The following is a 20622-nucleotide window of genomic DNA, read 5'->3' as shown; positions in this document are numbered from 1 at the left end:
AATCTGTGTTATATATGTAATATAAAATACACATACTATAAATATCTGGCACATGGTAGGCACATAGGTACTCAGAAATATTTATTGTATTGAACTGAGGAGTTAGGGAGAAATTGTTTAAGGGGGAATAAAGTAACAGTTTTCCTAAACTGGAATTATTTTATTTTATTTTTACTGTGGGTGATTTTCCAAACTGGCAATAAAACAATTTTCAAATGGTGATTAAAGTCAACTGCGTGAACATTCGAGTTTGGAGTAACTATCTGTAGATATTTCTCCTTTAGTCATTTTTTATATATCTTCCAGATTTTGTACTTATTAGATCGTTCCTGTTTTGTCAGAGAGAAAAGCATACCAAATAATTCTTTGGTCTTTGAAAACACCAATCTTTTTATATAAAGATGGTCCATCAGAAAAGAGACCTTCCTGTTTTTATTACAGTTTATTTTGAGAGAAAACTCCAGGCTTATTATCTTTTGAATGTACTGACTATAGCAAGCAAAATACTTTTGAAGTACCTTCAAAAGGATTGGGTTAGAGTTAGGTCTAGCTTTTTTCACATAAATTATGACTGTGAAAAAGAACTATGTGAATTTGTTAGGAAGTTCAAGTGAAACTTGCATTGGTGCATTGGTGACTCTTACCTCGGATTATCTTCACTGACCGCCTTCTTATTCCTCAGCCAAAGAATCATGGCCCCAGTTCTCAGGGAAGAATGGAAGGGATCATGGTTCATAATTTATTATTGGCCTTTAAAAAGTTAACGTCTTATTTATCTTATAACTGGAAGTTTTTACCTTTTGCCCACCTTCACCCATTTTGCCCACCTCCCTGTTCCCCAGCTCTAGCAACAACCTATCTTTTATGTGTCTGAGTTCACTTTTTTTAGGTTCCACATAAAAATGAGGTCATCCAGTATTTGTCTTTCTCTGTCTGACTTATTTTACTTAGGATAATGGTCTCAGATCCATCCATATTGTCACAAAAGGCAGAATTTCCTTTCTTACTGCTGTGTAATATTTCATCGTGTGTGTGTGTGTGTGTGTGTGTGTGTGTGCGTGCGCGCGCGCGACATTCTCTTTGTCCATTCATCTGTCAGTGGATTCTTAGGTTGTTTTTGTATTTTGGCTGTTGTAAATAATGCTGTGACAAACATAAGAATGCAGATATCTTTTCAAGATAGTAGTTCATTACCTTCAGATAAATACTCAGATGTGAAATTGCTCAGTTGTATGATAGTTCTATTTTTAATTTTTTGAGGACACTCCATACTGTTTTCCATAGTGGTTGCACCAATTCATTAATAATGTTCCCCTAAAGTCAGTTTTATATATTAACATTTTAAATGTAAAATGGTTTCTCTTTTTATCAAATTAGAATGTTAAGTACATTGCTGACAAAATTTCCTTCTAGAAAATAAGAAGCCAAACCATTATTTTTTGAGCTTTACTTTGTTTTAAAAGTTAAAGCAAAAAACGTTCTAACAAGGATGGTTGCTGCTGCTGTTGCTGCTGCTGCTAAGTCACTTCAGTCGTGTCCGACTCTGTGCGACCCCATAGACAGCAGCCCACCAGGCTCCCTCATCCCTGGGATTCTGCAGGCAAGAACACTGGAGTGGGTTGCCATTTCCTTCTCCAGTGCATGAAAGTGAAAAGTGAAAGTGAAGTCGCTCAGTCGTGTCTGACTCTTCATGACCCCGTGGACTGCAGCCTACTTGGCTCCTCTGTCCATGGGATTTTCCAGGCAAGAGTACTGGAGTGGGGTGCCATTGCCTTTTCTGAACAAGGATGGTTACAGCATATTAAAGGATTTCCTTCATGTGTACACAGAATTTAGACCTGCATTGGTCTTTTTAGTTATATTCTCTCAACAAAAACATTATAAGACTGTTTAAATGTTCCAGTGTAACATTTTAATTCTTCAAAGAAGACATAAAAATGGCCAGTAAACACATAAAAATGTGCTCAACATTGCTCATTATTATAAAAATGCAAATCAAAACTACAATGAGGTATCACCTCACACCAGTCAGAATGGCCATCATCAAAAAGTCTATAAACAGTAAGTGCTGGAGAGGATGTGAGGGAAAAGGAACCCTCTTGCACTATTGATGGAAATGTAAATTGATACAGCCTATGGAGAACAGTATGAAAAAACTGTTAAGTCTTAAAAAACTAGGAATAAATCTATCACGTAACCCACTAATCCCACTACTGGGCATATACCTTGAGAAAACCATACTTCAAAAAGGCACAGGTACCCCAGTGTTCATTGCAGCACTATTCACAGTAGCCAGGACATGGAAGCAGCATAGCTGTCCATCAACAGGTGGATAGAGAAGCTGTGGTACATATACACAATGGAGTATTACTCAGCCATGTAAAGGAAGACTTTTGACTCAGTTCTAATAAGGTGGATGAACCTAGAGCCTATTTTACAGAGTGAAGTAAGTCAGAAAGAGGAAAGCAAATATCATATATTAATGCACATATATGGAATATAGAATTATGATACTGATGAATCTATCTGCAGGGCAGCAATGGAGATGCATACATAGAAAACAGACTTGTAGACACAGTGGAGGAAGGGAAGAGTGGGATGAATTGAGAGAGTAGCATTGAGACATATACCTATATTGAAGTGAAGTGAAGTCGCTCAGTCATGTCCAACTCTTTGCGACCCCATGGACTGTAGCCTACCAGGTTCCTCCATCCATGGGATTTTCCAGGCAAGAATACTGGAGTGGGTTGTCATTTCCTTCTCCAGGAGATCTTCCCGACCCAGGGGTTGAACGAACCTAGGTCTCCCGCATTGTAGGCAGAAGCATTGTGCTCAGACCGTCTGAGCCACCGTATGTAAAATTAGATAGCCGGTGGGAATTTGCAATATGATTCAGGGAGCTCAAATCCAGTGCTTGTGACAACCTCTAGGGGTGGGATAGTATGGGAGGTGGGAGGGAAGTTCAAGAGAAAGGGGGCATACATATACCTACAACTGATTTCCATAAGCAGAAACCAATACAGTACTGTAAACCAATTGTCCTCCAAATAAAAATAAATATGTTTAAATTTTTTAAAAAGACACATGTGCCCCAGTGTTCATTGCAGCATTATTTTCAATAGCCAGGACGTGGAAGCAACCTAGATGTCCATCGACAGATGAAATAAAGAAGTTGTGGTGTATATATACAATGGAATGTTACTCAGCCACAAAAAGGAATGAATATGAATCAGTTGAACTAAGGTGGATGAACCTAGAGCCTGTTACACAGAGTGAAGTTAAGTCAGAAAGAGAAAAACAAATGTCAACGCATATATCTGGTTCCATAATCTAGAAAAATGGTACTGATGAACCTATTTAGAGAGCAATAGAGACACAGTTGCAGAGAATGGCCTTGTGGGCAGAGCAGGGGAAGGAGAGGGCAGGCTGAATTGAGAAAGTAGCACCGACGTAGGTACACTGCCACGTGTCAAATACATAGCTCTTAGAAGCTGCTGTCCTGCATTAGGAAGAGCCCCTGGAGGAGGGCATGGCATCGCACTCCGGTGTTCTGCCTGGAGAATCCCATGGACAGAGGAGCCTGGCGGGCTACAGTCCATAGGCTCACGGAGCGTTGGACACGACTGAAGCGACTTAGTACACACGCACACAGAAGCTGCTGTATAACACAGGGAGCCCAGCCTGGCACTCTGTGACGACCTAGAGGGGTGAAATGAGGGGGAGAGGGGGAAGGAGGCTCAAGATGGAGGGCATATATATTTCCTTATAGCTGATTCACGTTGTTGTACAGCAGAAACCAACACCAACATTGTAAGCAATTATCCTCCAATTAAAAAATAAACATTTTAAGACATGTGCAGTAGAATAGATAGATACCATAGGATTACCAGCTTTGTAAAGCAAGAAACTGCCAAAGATTTAACATGTTTTGCGTTTATCAACTCCATTAATATAGCTCTTAAGGTACTGCTATGAGTAAAACAGAAATATTCTCTTGGATGATAATTCAATTAGGTGAATTTGTAAATAATTAAGCAGTCATTCCAAGGAAGTTTTTATTAGATTGGAGAAAATTTTCACTGGGGTTTTTCCATAGCATCTTGTGGAAAAACCCAAGCAAACTTTTTGGCCAGCCCAGTACTTATAGATACATTAAACTTTATAGTTATCCAGTAGTCAGGCATTACTGATTCAATCAACTTGCAACTGGGAGTGGGGGGGTGGGGGTGGGGAGGAGATTAGGAGACAGTGTTAGGAAGCTGTTTTCAAGTCTTTGAAGTTACAGTCCCTTGACATTTATAGGGACAAATCCCAGGGTCTTTGCTAATGATAGCAAAGGCAATTAATTCCTGCTATTAAATATATTAATGTATTTAACTGACCCATTCACCCTCTAGAATGTTTGTAAATATAGAACTAAAATTATTTGTGAGCCCACTGAAATAAATCCTACTACTGAAATAAACTATATTTCACTATAACATAATGACATTTCAGGAGAGGGTTATGTTCTGAATTTAATTTGTAAGGTAAAATATTCCATATGGTCAAACTTAATTTTGAAAACCTTTTGAAGCATTCAAATGTACATAGTCTACATGGATTTCTATATATATTGATTTATATGTGTTTAGAACCATGTATTCCTACTACAGTTTCTCAAAAACTTTTTTTTTTTTTTTTTGGCCATGTTGCAGGTCTTATGGGAACTTAGTTCTCCAACTAACAATCAAACCTGGGCCCTTGGCAGTGAGACTGCAGAGATCTAACCATTGGACCACCAGGGCATTCCCTTAAAAACTTTAATTCATATCATTTACTTCTGATGTTGGGATAGATTACTATTTACTCAGACAGTGACCAGATATGAATGAAGACAAGGAGGAAACCAGCCCGCAAAAGTAATACTATCTTCACCTGAGCTCTTTTTTGTAAACTGACCACAGGGCTGTGATGATTCTTATTCTTGCCCATGAATTTTCTGGCATCGCCTAACAGCAGTGTGAGCTTTGCTTGACAAAAAAGGCTGCTGTATTGTCACAGTGTAACAGAATCAGCTTTGTACCAGATGTCTTAAATTCTTCTCTTGAGATCCGCTCTTGTAGAAAGTTTTGTTTTTTTTTTTTGCCATAGATCCATCTCATCTGTTTTGAAAACTTGTTTTGAGAGCTCCTTTCCAAGGAAGTGCTCCTGAGTATAAGTGATCCATTGATACCACTTCTTTTATCATTATGGAAAGAGAAAAAAAAAACTTTTAATAAAACTATTTATAGAATATTTGCTTAGAGTAAGAATTGATTTAGGAGTCAGAAATGATTAGAAAACTGAAAAGTTTTACCAACTGTTACATATTATATTGGGAAGGCTGAAAGGTCAAATGCCACTTTGACTCTCCTGCTATGTGGAGTCTTTGTGTCATAAAAGATATAAACTTTGGGACCTAAGGCTAAGCACATTCAAATTCCGCACCCTCAAGGCTACCCCTAAAATCTCTTGGGGAAATGCTTCTTCAAAGTGAATCTCAGCCAGGGCTTTGCAAATTGAGAGCCTTGTGTTAGCTAGTGTGACATTTGATCCCAGACATCTCAAGGTAATCTTCTCTCAGTGTCTGTCATTGTCTTTTACCCATGCCAAGTTGTAGTTCAAGAGGTTTTAGAATGCACATTTTGTCATTTTTCTTTTTATTTTCCGAAGTTTGTTTAGGAAGACGATATACAGTATAGTATAAAGAGTATAGGACTTGAAATCAGATTAATCCCGTTTTGAATCCCATTTCTGCCACTATATCATTTTGTATAAGTCACTAAATATCTGTGTCTGTCTTCTCATCATAAAACAAGGATAGGATATTTATGTTTACAAGATTGCCATGAACACAAAATGAGATTAAAAGTAAAAAATCTAATAGTATAAAATACTAACACAGTGCCTGACACATGAGAAATGATGGCTGGTGTCAGTGTTACTGTTAGGCCTGAAGTAAAAGCATGTTAAATCGATATTGTGTGCCCTCAATGATGATAAGCATGAACAGAACTTCTAGGATGGTATCAGCAACGTTCGGTTATCGAACTCAGGTTTGTTCAGTTTGCTTGCCACTCGAAGCCAATAAATTCAGGGGCAAGTGTCAGTAGAAAGGAAAGTGAAAGTGTCGCCCAGTTGTATCTGACTCTTTGCCACCCCGTGGACTGTAGCCTACCAGGCTTCTCCGTCCATTGGATTCTCCAGGCAAGAATACTGGAGTGGGTTACCATTTCCTTCTCCAGGGGATCTTCCCGACCCAGGGATTGAACCTGGGTCTCCCACATTGGAGGCAGATGCTTTAACCTCTGAGCCACCAGGGAAGAAAGGAAAGCTGCTTTATTCAGAAAAGCCAGCACTTCTGTCCAGGGACCAACTCTGAAGATTCTGCTTAGCTATGAGTGTTTAAAGGGAAAAAAATCATAGTTAATCATTAAAATAGGAGGTAAGATTCTTCATTCTTCCATTTCATGCAAACCTTCTGACTTCTAATCTTCCTTAGGATGCTGTCTTGCTCGTGCGATCTGCCTGTGCAGTTGGATGCTGTCTTACCCACATAGTGCGACTGCACCTGTGGGCTCTGCCTGCAGATTTACTAAGGGGAACCTAGGGGCAGAGAACCAATCATTCTTTAGCTACTTAATTCTTCATTCTTACACCTTCTAATGCAGAAAAGGCATCAACAGATGAGGCAAGGCATTGTGTACCTTCATTAAAGCAGAAATCAGAAGTTAGGTTAAACGCTGTGTCATGATCTCGTCTTTATGGTTAAGACCAGAAGGAAAGAGGAATGAACAGAAAAGGGGCAAAGGAGCTGCTTACACTTCCACATCTACTACAGTAAAGACAACCATTTTTGTCCATTTCTAAAATGACTTTGATATTGCTTATAATATCTTTTTATTTACATAGGCAAGAGTCTAGTTTGGAGGGTGAGTCTTGGTAATACATTTGGCTATTTTCTAGACCAGTGCTATCAAGTAGAATTTTCTGTGATGATGAGATATTTTATACCTGCACTGTTCACTATGGGAGCCATGATCTATCTGTGGCTACTGAGTACTATGTGATTAATGCAGTTGAGGAGCTATGTTCTCTATTTTAATTAAATTAATTTTATATACCCATAGGTAGCTAGTGCAGCTACAGACAACCTTATTAATGGTTTGGTAAAGTCATTCTTAACATCAACAAGTTAATAAAAGTGTCAATGGGTGAATACTCAATTTCAGATGAGTACATTCTTTTTATCCACACAGAACTTGATAGAAACAATTGTTTTCTTTCAAATGATATATTGTTATGTTTTATTTTTCAATATCATGTGCCACTTTATTTTTCTAAATATATTCTATGAATTCATCCATTGGGCTCTGAGTGATAAATTCACATTTTCAAATTTTGACCACTTCAAAACCACAGGTTCTTCTTTCTCATTGTGCAAGAGTTCCAGTCTTCCTAGTGTTCTGTAGTATTTTTTTTCTCCTCATTTTCTTATGTGTATAAATAAATTACCCTAGATTAATGATTATTAAATAATTTTTAATTCACGTATTTATTAGTAGGGATAAATCACTACCATTGGATTAAAATTGTTCCTATATGCTACTTTTTCATTCCAAGTAAAGTTATTCTTTGGAACTAAGATGACATAATTTTTAAAATGGGTTTTACATTCATTTCTTAAGTCTTTTTTTACTCAGGAAGTCAGGAGAAGTATATATTGAACTTATCTTAATGAAATTCTTTATTTCATTCTATTTAATTTGTATTAAAAATATAGTTTTTAATAATCATAAATATACCCTAATTTTTAAAATTAATTTTTATTGGAGTATAGCTGACTTACAATGTTGTATTAGTTTCTGTTCAGCAGCACAGTGAATCAGTTATACATATACATACATCCACTCTTTTTTAGATTCTTTTCTCATATAGGACATTACAGAATACTGACTAGAGTAACCTGGGCTATACAGTAGATTCTTATTAGTTATATATTTTATATATAGTAGTGTATTTATTTCAATCTCAAGCTCCCAATTTATCCCTCCCCCTCTTACCCTCTGGTAACCATAAGTGTTTCTACACCTGTGATTCTAGCGATGGCAACCCACTCCAGTACTCTTGCCTGGAAAATCCCATGGACGGAGGAGCCTGGTAGGCTGTAGTCCACGGGATCACTAAGAGTCAGATATGACTGAGCGACTTCACTTTCATGCACTGGAGAAGGAAATGGCAACCCACTCCAGTGTTCTTGCCTGGAGAACCTCAGGGACGGGGGGAGCCTGGCGGGCTGCCGTCTATGGGGTCGCACAGTCAGACGTGACTGAAGAGACTTAGCAGCAGCAGCAGCAGCAGCAGCAGAGTATAATTGACTTACAATATTGTATTAGTCTCAGGTAGGTCCACTGAAGTCAGGTCCCAGGACTGTAGTAATCCTGGATCTGGACCCCCTGTAGGCACTATGGAGGCAGCTCAAACTCTGGCCTGGCCCAACCCTGACATGTGTGTGCTCACAAAGTTTCCAGCTGTTAAAGCTAGATCTGTCTTACCTGGGGAGCTTGTCCATTCAGGGGTTTTGTAGGCACTGAGTTTACAAAGCCAATCATGGCAATGTCAATTCATGGTTTGTGTAGCTGCAAGGAGAGATTTTACCTTTTCTTCCTTAGTTGCATGGCCTCTGGAGTTTAGCTGTGGTTTCAGCCCCACAGGGATCTGCTCTCAAGATTGCCGCAGATCACACGAGTCTGCCCCAGCAAGAAAGGGGTACAGAAGTGGTGGTGGCTGTGGTTGCAAGAGTGCCTACTATTGAGGAGATAGAGTGAGGAGGATGAGATGCCAGCCACTGGGGCTGCAGGGGTGGGGACAGGTGCTTGGGGAAGTCTGCAGCTGCATTCACAAGAGAGCCAGCCTAGACTGGAATGAGGTGCTTTGGCCAGTGGCCATGGGCATGTGAAAGTCAGCCCTGATGGGAGTCTCCCTAATGCGCAATGAGGCAGAGGCCAGTGCATGGTGACAGGCTGCAAATGTGGCCCTTGGACATCGCAGCAATGGCGCTTTGCGTCTGTGGAGTCCAGGTTTGCTCCACAAGCATTCAGGGTTATGGGTTTCCTTACTCCTGTCCGCTCAGGCTGTCTCTTCACAGCTAACAGCAGTCCCCTTTCCGGATATGTTTCCAAACCCATGTTTCAGAACCTAGCCCCCATCTGTACCAGTGGGCACACATCTTAGGCTGGGGCACAGACCAGCTGTAAAGGTCTCACTCTGTTCTGCCCCATTGACCAGTTGTTGTGCTCTCCTCTGATAGTCCCCACTGCTCACACTCTGTCCCAACTGATCTCCCCTCTGTTGAGGAGGCTGCCTCCCTTGTAAAACCTCTTCTGTCCTTCAGCTCCCCCGCCATTGATGCCGTTCCCATCCCTCTTCCTCTCCTTTTCTTTCTCCCTTCTTCTTTCTTTCATCCCATCTGGTTAGGCCTGGGCCTTTCTTGTCCTTTTAGGGGCCTGAGACCTCTGCTAATGTTCAGCCAGTGCCCTTTGAGAACTGTTCCATTTGTAGATGCATTCTTGATGCATTTGTGGGGAGAGGTGAACTTCACTTCCTCCTTCTCCGCCATCTTGACTTCTTCACTACTTTTTAAGTTGTACTATCATAAAATCAGTTTTATGGGGTGAAACCAAAAGTTTTTCTTTTTTTTAAGGGGAATAGAATTAGAAGGAATAGGAAATATCTGAGTGCTTCAAATATAATTAGGGTTAGTATTATTTTATGATATAATAGTTACATTTATACATATGTGTGGGAGAGTGTATATGTTTCTAAACTGTGGTATAAAATGTATTTCTTACTATGGATCTTGGTTAAAAAGAAATTAAAAGCTGTTGGCTAATTTATGGTATAGTATAGAAGAGCAAAATCAGAAGATCTGGTTCAAGACTTAGATTTACTCTTTGGACAATTATTCAATGTTTTTGACCCTTAGTTTCTTTAGAATCCTTTAGAGTGTTCCTTTTGTTCCTTTAGAATGGTTTGTCAGTTATTTTATGTTGAAAAAACTCATGGCTTACAATAGCAATCATTTATGCTCATGTTTATGAATCTTCAGGTCATCTGGAATTTGACTGATTTGTGCTGCATTTGACTGGTGGTTCTGCTTCAGGTTGTGATTGTTTGAGCTATGGTTTGGGTTTGGTTCTGATCCACATGTATTTATTATGTGGTCCAGGCAAAAGAGACAGCAGCTATTCAAGGCATGCTTTTCTCATGGAGAATCACCAGAAACAAAGTCAAACTACAAAAACATGTTTATGACTTCTGCTTTCATTATCAACATGAAAATTCTATTGGCTAATTGAAATGAGATGACAAAGCCCAAAGTCACTGGGGAGATATAGTGTATCTCACTACCAGTGGAAGGAGATAGAAGTGAATATTTGCTGAAGAATAATATAAACTTTTTACATTACCTAAAAACCGTTACACCAAATCTTTGCTAAATACTTCATTCTCAAATATAAAAAGACAGCTGAGTATCACTACATATTGGAGGAGAGCCTCTTAATAACAGAGTGTCTAAAACAAATAGTAAAAAAGGAAACTGATGCAGTATTGCAGAGGAGAACATCTAAAATACTTTAATATTTTAATGGAGGCATACAATATTATATTCATATGATAAAAACAGCATGCTATATAAAAACAATGAAAAAAGAAATATCTACTGGAATGAAAGATGTGCTAAAAATTTTTTTTAATTCAGTAGAAGTTTTGGAACATGATGTCAAGGTTCTATCTTGGAAGTTAGAATCAGAAGACAAATAGATAAAATTAGGTGATCAGTGCAACAGAGCCAAAAACCAATGTCCATGAGTGCCAGGAAAAGGAATTATTAAAATATATGGCATCAGAATATTTTAAAATAAGAATGTAAGAAAAATTATTCAAACAAAAGAAAACCTCCGGATTAAAAAGGGCCTACTGAAAACCCAGCACAATGTATGAAAAAAGACCCATTCCAAGGTCTAGCATTGTAAAGTTGCAAAATTCCAGAGGAAAATTATTATAAAGGCTTTTAGCAACAAAAAAGAAATCACAGACTATTAGGAATCATAATAGCATAGGGCTTTTTAATTGTAATATTACAATCTTGAAGACAGTGTTACTGTCCCTTAAAAATCCTGAATGAAAAAAAAAAAAATCCTGAATGAAAGTTAATTTCAGCATAGGTATTATACCTAGCCAAACTATCAAGTGGGCTTCCCTGATAACTCAGTTGGTAAAGAATCTGCCTATAATGCAGGAGACCCCAGTTCGATTCCTGGGTCAGGAAGATCTGCTGGAGAAGGGATAGGCTACCCACTCCAGTATTCTTGGACTTCCCTTGTGGCTCAGCTGCTAAAGAATCCACCTGCAATGCGTGAGACCTGGGTTTGATCCCTGGGTTGGGAAGATCCCCTGGAGAAGGGAAAGGCTACCCACTCCAGTATTCTGGCCTGGAGAATTCCATGGACTGTACAATCCATGGGGTTGCAAAGAGTCAGACACAACTGAGTGACTTTCACTTTAAACTGTCAAGGATATGCATGGAATAACAACATACTCAGGCATACAGATACTTTTTGAAAATGCATTATTTGTGTACCCTTTCTTGTGAAAGTTACCTGGAGAATGTAATTCAACTACAGAAGAGGGTAAACTGAGAAACAGGATGATTTAAAACACATAAAACAAGAAACTCTAATAGGAGCATGTGTAAGAAAATCAACCAAATCAGAGATCAACCAGGCTAGACATGTCACCAAGCAGCATATATCTAGGAAAATAATTTAAAGGAACTAATGATTTACTGATATGTTTCACTGTTGAAAAAATATTATTAATGGGTATTTGACAGAACTGTTTGAACATTTGGGGGAAAAAATGTTACTTACCTAGAAAAATAAACTATTAAAAAGCAAGCAATTAATTTTATAAATAATAAAAGATTTTTACAAGAAAATTAATTTAAGCAGAATGATGCTTGTCTCAGTAATGAACAGTATTTCTATAATCATTATAATGTAAATGAACTATCGACTAATGATTTAACCAAAATTGTTACAGAGGAGGATGAGGTGGGTATATTGGGTGGTGTAAGAGAGATAAATCACTACCTTTTTTAATATAGGAAATCAACACGGTTGAGTTCTTAATCACTCAGTCGTGTCCAACTCTTTGCAATCCCATGGACTGTAGCCCGTCAGGCTCTTCTATTCATGAGATTTCCCAGGCAAGAATACTGGAGCTGGTTGCCATTTCCTTCTCCAGGGGATCTTCCCCACCCACAGATGAAATCCTCGTCTCTTCCATCTCCTGCATTGGCAGGTGGATTCTTTACCAATAGTGCCACATAGGAAATCAATAGATTAAGTTTATGTAGGAAAATCAAAGGATAGCATGATAAAAGTGAAAGTCGCCCAGTTGTATCTGACTCTTTGTGACCGCATGGACTGTAGCCCACCAGGCTCCTCTGTCCATGGAATTCTCCAGGCCAGAATACTGCAGTGGGTAACCGTTCCCTTCTCCAGGGTATCTTCCCAACCCAGGGACTGAACCCAGGTCTCCCACATTGCAGGTAGATTCTTTACCATGTGAACCACCAGGGAAGCAAGTATGTTATTTTAAAGTAGGAATATAAGTATCAGGGATGGATACTATGTGCCATTGAGGATTTGGCTTAGAGATGGGGGAGGGGAAGAGCACAGGCACTACCTTTCCTTGTTAGGAGCCACTGAGTACTATTTGACTTAAATTAGGCACATTGCTTTGATAAGAAAATCTAATAAATAATGAAAAGAAATGATTAATAAGAAAATTCTGTGCATTATAGATTATAAATGAACAGTAGTCTCTGTTTCTCCATGTCCCTCCTTGGTAGTGTTCTCCTGAGGTAGCCACTTTTAACCATTTCTACTTTTAGTTATTCAGATTTTTGGATGACATCACTGATTCAATGAACATGCACTTCGTCAAACTCCTGGAGATAGTGAGGGACAGGGAGGGCTGGTGTACTGCAGTCCATGGGGTCACAAAGAGTCAGACATGACTTGACAATTGAACAACTTCTAGTTCTTCTGGCGGTTACATTCATGACTTGAAATATACCTTTTGATAAAGCATAAAGCTATCCAGACTCGTCTTTGCCGAGTTAGCCAGCAGATGTCCATATCAAACTGCACCGTACATTGCAGGCTAATAGAGTACTTTGAGAGTGGTGTACAATTGGCCTATGACTGTTGTGGTCTTTCATCCCTGAGCTACTGTATACAGCCAAGGAATCAGCCCTGACCTAGTTGGGCAAAGCAAAGGGTTATCCTGCCAATGGGAGTATGGCATTTCTGGCAAGAGATTCCTCTTCTAACTGTTGGAGTTGGTGCCATGGCAGATTTTCCTGACTCGGGGAGTAAGTGTTGAGCCCTGGTCCAGCTGGTTCGATTATTTGTTGATTTTGATTATCTGCACCAATAAGCTGTTTCTCTGGCACAGATAATCAGAATCAGGCAGTAACTTTCCATCTTCCTAACAAAAATGCTTTTTGCATTTTGAAGTTATAATAAAGTTTTATTCAGTGTCCTCCAAAAGAGTGCTTATCCAGAAATTTTATTGAATTAAATTAAGAACTCTTTAGTGCTCAGGGATAACCATGAATCCTTAGGCAGGTCTTTTTCCTTTACTTATATTTTTGCTCTTCTTGAAAGGTAGAGAAAAATCAGCAGTAATGATACCACCTGTTTTTTATTCAGCTCTTGCTATATCCTGGGCACTCTGGTAAGTATTTGCCATCTCATTTTTGTCTTCCCAATAGTTTTAGAGCTTTCTAGAGTTAGCACTTCCATTTTATTTTATTTATTTATTTTTTTAATCTATTTGGCTGCTCTGGGTCTTAGTTGTAGCATGTGGGATCCAGCTCCCTGACCAGGGATCGAATCTGGGCCCCCTGCACTGGGAGCTCAGAGTCCTAGCCACTGGACTACCAGGGAAGTGCCAGCACTCCCATTTTAGACTGAAGAAGCTGGTAAGGGTTGAGTGACTTGTCCAAGGTGACAGAGCTGGAGAGTGCCAGAGCTGTGTCTGAGCCCTGATTTCTGTTGATTCTTGGGCCCATGTTCTTTATCTCTATGTTTGACTGGAATTCAGCACAGCGTCTGACTTTTTATTATATGAGACTAAGAAAGCAGCTACTTTATACATAAAACCTGATTACCAATATAAGGTTACATACATTATTGTTGTTGGATGGTGCTTATAAAAATTGTTACACCTTTTCTTTTGAAAGAAGTTTAGAATTTTATACATCTTCTATTTCTGTCACTGTGTAGTGTCCTCTCAACTCAAAATTCTGGAGTCATCTTTGTTATCTTCCGATATCTATCCTTTTATTTACATGTACTCATCGTGTTCTCTTTATGTTTCTGTTTTATCACTACTTCTTATATTTGGAGTATTGCAACCATCTTTTTGTGGCCTACTATTACTGCCAGTCTCAACTGTCTTAATGAGCATACACATTAATCCAGTATTTTGAAGCTCAGCTTCTCTCATGTTGCATACCTGTTTAAATCATTATTTCCTCATTATCTATAAGGAAAAATACAGCTTTATAAATCTAGAATTTAAAATGTTTGATAATTGGTCTAATCTATCATTCCATGAGTTTATGTGGCCTTACCTTCTTTCCCACTTTTCTTGCCCATGCTAGTGTATCCTTAATCTGGCCTATTGAAGCACAGATTTTCTCTAAGACTCATTTGTTGTTTTTTACATGCTTGATATTTTGGTTGTTTGTGTGTGTGTGTTTGTCTCATTTATTCAACTGAATTGCTAAGTCCTGAGTGTGGATGTGAAAACTCTGAGTCCATCATAATATTTAGCATAGTTTCTTGCACATAGCACTGTGTAAAAATATTAATGGATAAATTTTTGTAATTTCCTGGTGGTTCAGTGGTAAAGAATTCGCCTGCAACACAGGAGATGTAGGAGACTTAGGTTCGATCCTTGGGTCAAGAAGATCCCCTGGAGGAGGGCATGGCAATTCACTCCAGTGTTCTCGCCTGGAGAATCCCATGGACAGGGGAGCCTGGTGGGCTGTAGTCCATAGGGTTGCAAAGAGTCAGACTCAACTGAAGTGACTGAGCATGAGCAGGAGCAAAAAGAAAATTAATGGATACATTTTTATAATTTTAAAATTAACATATAATTCCAGTTCTACTTTGCTTTTTTGTTAATTTTGTAAATGTTAGACCGAACTTAGTAGGCTAGGCTTTTCTCTTATGTTTTTCTATCTTTTTAATTATATTGCATAATGAGATAGGAATGTACTGATAAAACTTTAACAATTTAAAGTATTTTAAACAAATTAGTTTCACTTAGTAATCTAATCTGAAAGATATAGAAAATCTGAATGAAAGCAATATGCTCATTATTACATAATTTTTTAAAAATAGCTTATATGTTGTTTTATTATATGGTAATGTACAGTTTTGATGGAGATAAACTGAATATTTGTAGTGCAATAAATGTAGAAAAATAAACAATTTATCCTGCCTGATATATTCAGTGTAGTTGTAGATTGTTCAGAATACTGAGTAATAACATGAGAAAATTTGAAATGTACTTAAATACTAAGTTTAAAGCTCACTTAGACATGGTTTTGTTTTCTAAGAGTGGACTGTATTTTTGCTTATAAAAATTGCTTCTTGCTTTCTTCTGAATTGAAAATATTTCACTCTTTACTTCCCCTATTTTGTTTTTCTTGTTTTAATGGCCTGAATATTTATCTCTATTTTCTTTTTTTTTTAATTTATGGATGTCCTATAATAAATAAATATTTGTACTGTAATGTGTAAATTATTTAAACCATGTTCTGTGTAAAGTATTTTTGCTTTGAAATATTTGAGTTTCAATAAGAAAGTATAATTTCATACTGAAACCAAAGAATAAGCTATTATAGATTTTTATATATTTTGATGTTTATATTTGTTAATCTCAGAGTGGTTTTATTGCCATTTTAATGCAATATTATTTTAGCTCAGCAATGTCATACATTCAAAATGCTTGAAATTTCTCATTTGATTTTTTCCTAAAGTATTTTTTTCCAAATAATACTGTGCATCATAGTGATGTCTTCTTTTATACCTCATATTTTTCTAAAAGATATCTTAAATTATTTTACCATTTAATTTGATTTTCAAAACATCCAAATTAAACCATACATGTCTTTTAAAATCAAGTCTCACATTTGATGTAAATCACTGCACATGTCTGATCTTATCTCACAAACAAAACTGTTATATTTTAAAAAGTAGTGACTTTTTAAGTTCGTATTATTTTTTAAAGAGACTGAGCCTTAGATTCAAAGCACAGATTATCCATTTTGTCTATCCTCATTTAATCATTTCATTTTTAAAATTAGACTGCATCTTACGATCCAAAAAATCCTCACTAATGTGCATTTCTGGCTGGGTTAATTCCCTTTGTCATAAAGTGGAAGCTAGCCTAAATTTTCTAATAATTTTTCATCATATTGAAATTCATGGCAAAAATAAAAATGAGGTAATTTTGAATTCAAGTGCATATATTTTATAGTGATACTCTTCACCCTCTTCTCTCTGCCTAAGGAAATAGAGAAATTGAGTTTAGAACTGAGTGAAAGCAAGCAGCGCTTGGAACAGCAGCAGGAGAAGGCAACCCGGGCCAGAGAGGAGTGCCTGAAACTGACAGAACTGCTGGGCGAATCCGAGCACCAACTGCACCTCACCAGGTACTGCCTAATCCCATTATGCACCATAGCACCAATTTCATTCCTCGGATTTTTGCCACAGGCTTCCAAACAGTTGTTAGAGTTAAGTCTTAGTCATTCAATTCACACACAGTTTTTAGGCATATTAAGAAAAGTGGAGATGTGGTAAGCAAAACACCCAGACATGTGAATGATAAGTGTGGCAGGGAATTACTGATAGATTACAAAACCTTTCATCTACAATGCTCAAATATTTAGGTGACTCTCTATCAATATAAGCAAAATGACATATTTCTTCTACCACAGCCACTACCTCTCCTGTTAATTTTATGTCTAATAAAAATGTTGAACTGAAGTATCTGAGGAATATATTTAGGGAAATAGTGAGATACTGTCAGTGGTGAAAGAGACAAAACAAAGATATCCTAAGATGCAAACTGAGGTGGAAGTGCTACAGAATAAGCAACCTGAGTCCTAAGGAGGTGTAAAAGTTAGAGATGAAACTGATTGACGCTGTTCATGTTTAAACCATTACTATAACCCTGCTTATACCATCGTGGTTTCAAATTACATCACTTCCATCATGAGATATTTTGATGTGAGAGCATCATTGTCATAAAACTTTAGTGAATACATAGCTCAGCCCTAAATTAAAAAATACATTTTAGGTTGTAAACATTGAGAAATTTGTTATATTGAAAACACATACAATATGCATAAATATACAGACACAGAGAAAAATTCAAACTGAGATTGTAGGTGTTTCACAGTACCATATAGATGGTTTCTTTTCCTTTCAAGTTTTAGTACAATTTTTCAGTTTTCAGATCAAGCCTTTGGGTTTGTTCAATTCTTAGAGTTTTTCAGTTTCTAGAGAGAACTTTGTCTAAATACCTACATAAGTTTATAAAATTTGGTTTATTCATAAATTAGAAAAACACTGGTCTTCTAATCATAGTAAAATGTTGAATTTAAACTATGAAAGGGGACTGATCCCTTTTACATTAAATATGACAATGTAATTCTGAGCACGGTATGATAACAGATGGAGAAAAGCACCACTTGAACAGCCTGCATTTGGAGAAAAAAAATATTCTAGAGGTTGTTGAACCTCCCAAAGTTTTTGGTTAGTGTTAAGATGCCTCTAGTTCTGTTAAAATCAAACTTTGTTAAAAAACATTTTGTTATGATAATATTCCAAATGGTTTGCCAACTTCCCTTTTAAACAATGAAAGAAAAGAGAAGAAAGGAGGAAAAAAAGAGAAAGGAAAAAAATGAAAGGAAGAGAATACATTATTTATACACGTGTGATGTCTGGAAAAATCCCAATAGTTGAAACACTTTATTGAGAAAAAAAAATTGCTTAATACTGCAGAATAATAGCCATTCTTTTAATGCCCATTTAAATTATTTCACTATAGAAGTGAGAACATAATGTTAACATAGTTCCTATGGTTATTTAATCTTAGAAGTTTCAGAATTTAGCTGGATCATGATATTTAATAGTTTTTCTTCTCTGTCAGACTTTCACTGAGAACCGACCATTTGTGTGCTAAGTACTACTAACCCACAGAAATAGGACAGCTTTTAATGTGTCAGTGTGGCTGAACTTCAATAAATAAATATTAATGCTGGTTTTGCCCACTTTGCCGTTCTGTCTTATTCAGAGAGTGAATTTCTGAAGTCAAAGTCCATAGTTTTCCTGTGCTGTATCAGTTTGTGCTGTCTGACAAGATCCATTTCTTGCAAGTAGAGCATATTAAGATGCAGCAACTGCTGAAAATGGACTGGTGGTAACTAATTCCTTTGTTCTTAAGAAAAACGGTTTTGCTTGGTTCCATAGAAAGCTTTTTCTATTGAGCTTTATTTACTACAAGTCTACAGAAATTTAACTTAGTTTTATAGAAAATAAAGCTTAATTATCCATTTTCTAAATGCAGTACTCTTTCGTAAGCATTTTACACTAAGTTTATGTTCATGTTTTATGAAATCCACCTTCATAAATTTAAAGATGACAATAAAAATGAAAGGAACTGTACATATCTCTGTTTTGCACAGAAAATGACTTGCTTGTTGGACTAAATATTTCTGATACACAATTTGGGTTTTTTTTTTAGCATTTGCTTCCCTTCACCATTCTTTATTGATTTATATACTCAAGTGTGTGGCTGAGAAATTTCATCTATTTCTTTTTAGCTGGAATGAAAAAATCTAACACAGGTAACAGTTCATTTAGCCTTAATTTAAATATTTTGAATGTCATATTCTAAACAAAGTTTAAGATTAAATATGAAAAAGATGCTATAAAATAGTGATAAAATAAGGATTTCAAATTTTCTAGGGCAAATAAAATTTTAAAAATGAGTAGAAATTTATAGGTCAATCTGTCACTTCTTTTGGAATTTCCCTTTTTTATCTAATTAGACTTAAAAACAGAAAATAGAAATTCAACATTTTTTGAAGGCCTCAATTAGTAAATATACCATCCCCTTATTTAATGAGTATTTATTGAGCACCTACTATCTTTTACGTGCATCGGTTGGCCCCGGACATCGAGAGAAAAAAATCTCAGGTCCTGTCCTTAGGTTGTTCACATTCTACAAAGGAGCCAGATCTATATATGCAATTAGAGTAGAGTGTGACAGCAGTGTGCTGAGAGAAATTAAGACTGCCGCAGAAGCACACAGGAAAGAGAACTGCCTCATTCTATTAATTGGAGGTGAAGGGGATAGGGAAAGCTTTCTGAGTTCATGACTAGGAGTCCTCAAAGTAGAGAAAGGTGGGGCAAACACCCCAAGTAGAGGGAACAATGTATGCAAAGACGTAAGGTTGGGAGAGAATGTAGACTCTACGGTTACTTTAGGTGTTTGGACCAGAGGAAGGGTGTTGTGGGCCATATTCTGGAATTTTGGCCATTCTGAGAATAAGGGATTACTCTTAATGTAATATTAAGGGCTTCTAACATGGTCAGCTTTTGGGGTTAGGATCCCGACTCAGACAGCTGTAGGGTGAACTTGGAGAGCTGATGCAGGAGACGAGAAAACCAGTTAGGACAGAGTTGGTAACTACAGCCCATAGGCCAAATCTGGTGCATCATCTGTTTCTAAAGTGATCCCTGAGCTAAGAATTTTTATATATATATATATTTTTAAATGACTGGGAGGAAAAAAGAAAAATAATATTTTATGACACACAAATATCATAAATAAAATTGTACTGGACAGAGCCGTGATTATCCTTTGTGTATTATGTGTAGCATTTCCATGGCAGAATTGAGTATGATCCTCAAAGCCTAAAATATTTATTATCTGGCCCTTCATAGAAAAAGTTTACAGCCCCTCAGTTGGGAGGCTTGTTTAACTCAAGAAGTCAAGAGAGCTTGAACTATGCTAGGATCAAATGTATATTTAAGGAAGGTAATTGAAAGGCACTGTGAAAACAGATTGTGGAAGAGATGATTGGCAGGGGCTTCAATCAGAATGTAAGTACAGTAGTAGTCCTCAGCTGTGTGTGCACCAGGAAAATGGGAAGGATACAGTGTCTTCAGGAGGCATTTAGGGCAATGATAAGAGAATTAGAGATGATTCCTGACCTAGAAGACTGGGATGGGGAGGGGGGAGGAGGGAAGGGATATGTGTATAATTATGACTGATTTGTGGTTTTGTACTGCAGAAACCAACATAAAATTGCAAAGCAATTTTCCAATTAAAAAAGTTTAAAAAGATGATCCCAAAGCTTCCAGCCTGTGTTAAGTGGATGATCCATTAATTCAACTAGGGAATGTTAAAGGAGTAGCAGAGGAAAGACTATGCTTTATTTTG

At 37.2% G+C, this 20622-nt stretch overlaps 1 protein-coding gene across 15 annotated transcripts in view; it reads left to right on the top strand.

Moving 5' to 3' along the window:
* SDCCAG8 (SHH signaling and ciliogenesis regulator SDCCAG8) overlaps positions 1–20622 on the top strand; it is a 242374-nt gene that overhangs the window by 110610 nt on the left and 111142 nt on the right. For 10 of the 15 annotated variants that reach the window (XM_060396452.1, XM_060396451.1, XM_012187193.4 and 7 more), the window contains one exon: positions 16680–16822. In XM_060396452.1, coding sequence (XP_060252435.1) covers positions 16680–16822 — 143 coding nt within the window. Of the gene's footprint in view, positions 1–13764; positions 13831–16679; positions 16823–20622 lie in introns of all 15 variants that reach the window. The other 5 variants (XR_009595809.1, XM_060396449.1, XM_060396446.1 and 2 more) reach the window with 1 other exon arrangement.

This window comes from Ovis aries, chromosome 12 (assembly GCF_016772045.2).
Source record: "Ovis aries strain OAR_USU_Benz2616 breed Rambouillet chromosome 12, ARS-UI_Ramb_v3.0, whole genome shotgun sequence".
Classification (NCBI taxonomy): Eukaryota; Metazoa; Chordata; class Mammalia; order Artiodactyla; family Bovidae; genus Ovis; species Ovis aries.
Note: the sequence above shows the minus strand (reverse complement) of the source record. Positions and strands in the feature narration are given on the sequence as shown.